Consider the following 4,460-nt stretch of genomic DNA (forward strand, 5'->3'; position numbering starts at 1 on the left):
GGCAGCTTCCAGTCAACCACCCTTTCCCCTCCTATCTAGGATTCAGGTTATACAAAGTAACGCATTTCCAAGGAAAGATACTCGTCAGACTAGACAGAGTCCTAGCTGCCTTCATAAAATGGGCACAAACAGTCATACATCATTTAAGCCTAAAAAAGGTTCAGGCAACAATGTTCCTGGACATAAGGCAAGGGTGGGCAGCACCCAAGGTGGCTGGTCTATGAACATCCGAAGAAATGATCCGGTCCCCGGAACATCGTGGATGAAAGATAAATTTTAGATTCTCAAAACAAGAACAGGGAGGAACCCTGTTCTCTCTCCAGATCGCAATAAAGGCAGGCCCTGTGCTATGAGCATGGGTGCAAGATGCGCTGGGAACCTGAAGAAAACAAGCATCAAACGCTTGAAGAGGCCTAAAAAGACCGATAGTGGTCCTTCATTAATCGCTTCCCTAACAAAGGTCAAAGCCCGAAAATTCCAAGACCATGTTGGTCCAGTCATGTGTAGGGAAACTCTCTCCAAGCAGATCAGATTGTCTACAGCTGATCTTGGACTCCGAAGCGATAACGAGACGCTGCAATCGACGATGCTAAGAAACGTCTCACACAGTTTAAGTGTAGTTAGCCATCCCTTACCTAAAGGGATGGCACCTGTCAGCAGTTCACATACAACCAATCTGCAATGTGACAGTGGATGCTGTACTCAGGCTCAGGCCGATAGAGTTAGTATGATCCGCGGATGCAGACCTATTCTCTCCCAGATGGGAACAAGTCCTCGAACTGCAATCTGACCTCTTCATTAAGAGCGCTGTCAAGGAACTACCTTGATATGTAGCCCCATACGAGGATTCTCTAATTTAAATGATAAACATCATGTCTCTGAAATGGAATGGATAGACTTAGGATTTCTAGTTCATTCCGTCCAATCACCTGCTGAGAGTCCTCAACATGCTGAGATCCTTCCAGGCGGGAGTAGGTCTGTTGGCTCCCAGGTAGCTCAAGAACAATCTATCCTCCTTGAGGAAGGAACAGAGACTGAGGCTGTCCTTTATCCTGAACCCAGGACAACTCCAGAAGGTTCAGAGATCAATTGCCTTCGATTTACCAGAGAGAACCCAAACCCTTCATTGCATGATTTTTTTGCCCTAGCGCAGTGGTTCTTAACCTGGGGGTCATGACCCCCGTGTGGGTTGTTTGAGATTGCTTAAGGGGTCACAAAGGGTTCTGGAGAATAATTTATTTTTCATATACATTATACACGTATTTGAAATAGCCAGAAGGGCTTTTACCAGTTTGATGAGTACAACACTGGTCACAAGTTGGGTGGTCTGCTACACATTAACCATAGCCAGTGTTACCAAAATAGCGTTAAATTCCATTAGAGCTCAGTCGAATACTCCTCCAAGTCACGTGATACGTGACGTGAATAACATGATATCTCTGACGCCCTGCCATTGGTCAGCGGCCATGGGTGGGAGGGCTGCAAGGTGAACGAAATTTACATTATCCTCACCTTGTTTCATTAATGATCGTACATACGTATCTCCCTGAGTCCATGCTCATTGCATACTGATCAGTTCTGAGCTACAGTTGAAGAGAGAGACAAATGTGTCGCTCTTGCTCTCTGACTTTGAAGGCCGTTTGCATTCGAGTTTCAGTCAACGAGGGAAAGAGCCAAGAGGTATGTTTTGTACTGTATTACGATCAGTAGCAGCTCGTCAGTAGGGACTGTGAGACTGCAGCCACCCCAGTGAATTTCTAGGATTCACGAAAACAGTGTTAATTTATTTATGTTTGGCTATCATTCACATGAAAATACCTATTCTCATATAATTATATATAAAAAATACTGCAAAGCAATGAGGAAGTACGCCAATTATTTACTCTTTAATTTGAATCGTTGAGAGAAAAAGGGGGGGGGGGATGGTGGAGGCTTCCCGCGGCGGGAAGGAGAGCATAGACTGCCGCCCACGCAGTCTAGTCTCAGCTGTTGTTATGATTGGGTGAGTGTTCTTGCGAGATCAAGGGAAATACTGATTAATGTTTACATTGCAAGCTAGGCATTTTTTTTTCTTTTAGGAGAAATGAGTATACAATTATTAAGAATTAATTTCGCTATATCAATTAGTATATAAAAATTAGCATAAGCTTAACAGTTTTGTAATATGAATTGTAATATGGTCATGGTTACCAGTTACGGTAAGTTAAGTGGCCATGTGAAACGTCATTACTTATTTCTCCAACTTCCTTTGCTATGGGTGCCTAACAACGTTTTTTTTTCATAACATTTTCACGTTGCATTACCTTTTCTGCCTGCGAGATCTGAAACGAGATTTTCTTTTTTTTCCAGATACTCTGTCATTTCCTTTTTTCACTATGTCTGCCAAGAAACGTACGTACAATGAAGCCTTTCTCAAGATGGGTTTCACAAGCATTATTCAGAACTCAGTGTTAAGCCGCAATGTTTCATCTGCAGCAAAGTTTTGAGTCACGAGATTATGAACCCAAGCAAGCTGAAGATCCATTTTGAGTCCTGTCACAGCCATTTGGGGGACAAAAACTTGGATTATTTCAAGCAGAAAGAAGCTGCCCTGAAGGCCAGTTGCATCGATTCCACTGGTCACTTTGCTTGTCTGAATAAAGCAGCGTTGGAGGTTTCATAGAGAATTGCTATAAAAATTGCTAATACCAAGCAACCTCATAATATTGGCGAAGATTTGATTAAGCCTTGCATTCTGGAAGCAACGAAGGTAATTCTTGGAGAACAGCAGGCAAAGAAGATGAGGGGTATTTCCCTTTCGAATGATACAGTCAGGAGTCGGATCTCCGACATGAGTGACGATATTATGCTGCAAGTAGTGGCTGCTGTGAGGTGTAGCCCAGTCTATTCATTGCAACTGGACGAGTCAACGGATGTTGCTTCATGTTCCCAGCTTATTGTTTATGTTCGTTACCTTGATGTGGAAGTTATGAAAGAGGAGTACCTGTTCTCTGAACCACTGGCCACAACCACTCGTAGAAAAGATATTTTCAAAATCCTTGAAGCCTTTCTCCTTAAGCACGAATTAGGTTGGGACGCACTTGTTGGTGTGTGTACATATGAAGCTCCTTCTATGGCCGGCTGCAAATCGGGCTTCAAAACCTTCGTGAAGAATGCCGCTCCACATGTCTCTTTCACTCACTGTATGCTTCATTGGCAATGAAGACACTCCCACCTGGACTTCAAGAAGTGCTTACTGACGTTGTAAAGATTGTGAACCATATACGAGGAAGTTCAACAACTTCATGGATTTTTAAATTGTTATGTGAAGAAATGGGTGCTGAATTTTGGGTTCTACTATTTCATACAGAGGTACGTTGACTCTCACATGGCAAAGTTTTAAATCGCGTGCTACAACTTCGCGAAGAAATAACAATGGTGATGGAACGTGGTCATACGGCAAAGGAGAATCTTCTTCGTGAAAAGATGCAGGATGATTGTTTTGTAACAAAGGTTGCCTACTTGGCAGATTTCTTCTCGGAAGTAATTTCTTTGAATACTTCAATCCTAGGAAACGTTACAATTTACAATGATGCACACAGCTCGGGACAAAGTGGTAGCGTTCAAGTCTAAGATTCAACTTTACCAGAAAAGAGTTCAGGACGGTGACATCACTTTCTTCACGGAGATGATGACTCTCCATGCCAGATGCTGAATGTAGTTTCCGTAAGGAGATCTCCACTCATTATTTGGCAGTAAATGACGCCATCGAAAGTTACTTTCAGGGACTAAACGACCGCTGTACTGATGCGTGGATCTATAGATCCTTTTCAGTATAGGATAGTGCCATCAGTGATACTGATGTTGCTGCTAAGGTAGAATTTTATCAAATTCTTGAGGATTCTCAGCTTAAAGTCGATTTTGCCAAACAAGAGCACCCAACGTTTTGGACAAAAGTGAAGGACTACTGTCCTATTCTCTCAATGCATTCATTAACCAAGTTGATTCAGTCCCCGTCAACCTACCGGTGCGAGGTTAGATTCTCAGCAATAGTTGCACTGAAAACGAAGGCACGCAATAGGCTTGTCATCGATGCTGACATGAGGTGTTGCCTATCAAACACTGGTCCTTGCTTTGATAGACTTATGGGTGCAAAACAATTTCAACCATCACACTGAGTGAATGAGAAGTAGGTGCTAGGTTTTGCATGGTGTTGAATAGTTCTTTGGAATTGATAATTTTATGGCATTTGTAGAGGCTGTGTAAGTGGAATTTTTCAAGGTTTTTGTTCTGTGGTGTTTCCAATAAAATTGTATAGGAGTAAACCATTTTGTAGGATGTTGAATAGTTCTTTGGAATTGATAATTTTATAGCATTTGTAGAGGCCACGTAAGTGGAATTTTTCAAGGTTTCTGTTTTGTGGTGTTTCCTATAAAATTGTATAGGAGTAAACCATTTTGTAAGATGTTGAATAGTTCTTT

The 4,460-nt window shown here is 42.2% G+C and overlaps 1 protein-coding gene across 1 annotated transcript; it reads left to right on the forward strand.

The window, feature by feature from the left end:
- The first annotated feature begins 2,830 nt into the window (after positions 1–2,830).
- LOC137640886 (protein FAM200C-like) lies at positions 2,831–3,202 on the forward strand. The gene has a single exon (XM_068373346.1). It carries the CDS (start codon positions 2,831–2,833, stop codon positions 3,200–3,202), a length of 372 nt encoding a protein of 123 aa, XP_068229447.1.
- The last annotated feature ends 1,258 nt before the right edge of the window (positions 3,203–4,460 follow it).

This window comes from Palaemon carinicauda, chromosome 5 (genome assembly GCF_036898095.1).
Source record: "Palaemon carinicauda isolate YSFRI2023 chromosome 5, ASM3689809v2, whole genome shotgun sequence".
Classification (NCBI taxonomy): Eukaryota; Metazoa; Arthropoda; class Malacostraca; order Decapoda; family Palaemonidae; genus Palaemon; species Palaemon carinicauda.

Bases quoted from the DNA above. Each gene is read 5' to 3' on its own strand.
- LOC137640886 (XM_068373346.1), top strand. From the start codon at position 2,831: ATGAGTGACGATATTATGCTGCAAGTAGTGGCTGCTGTGAGGTGTAGC.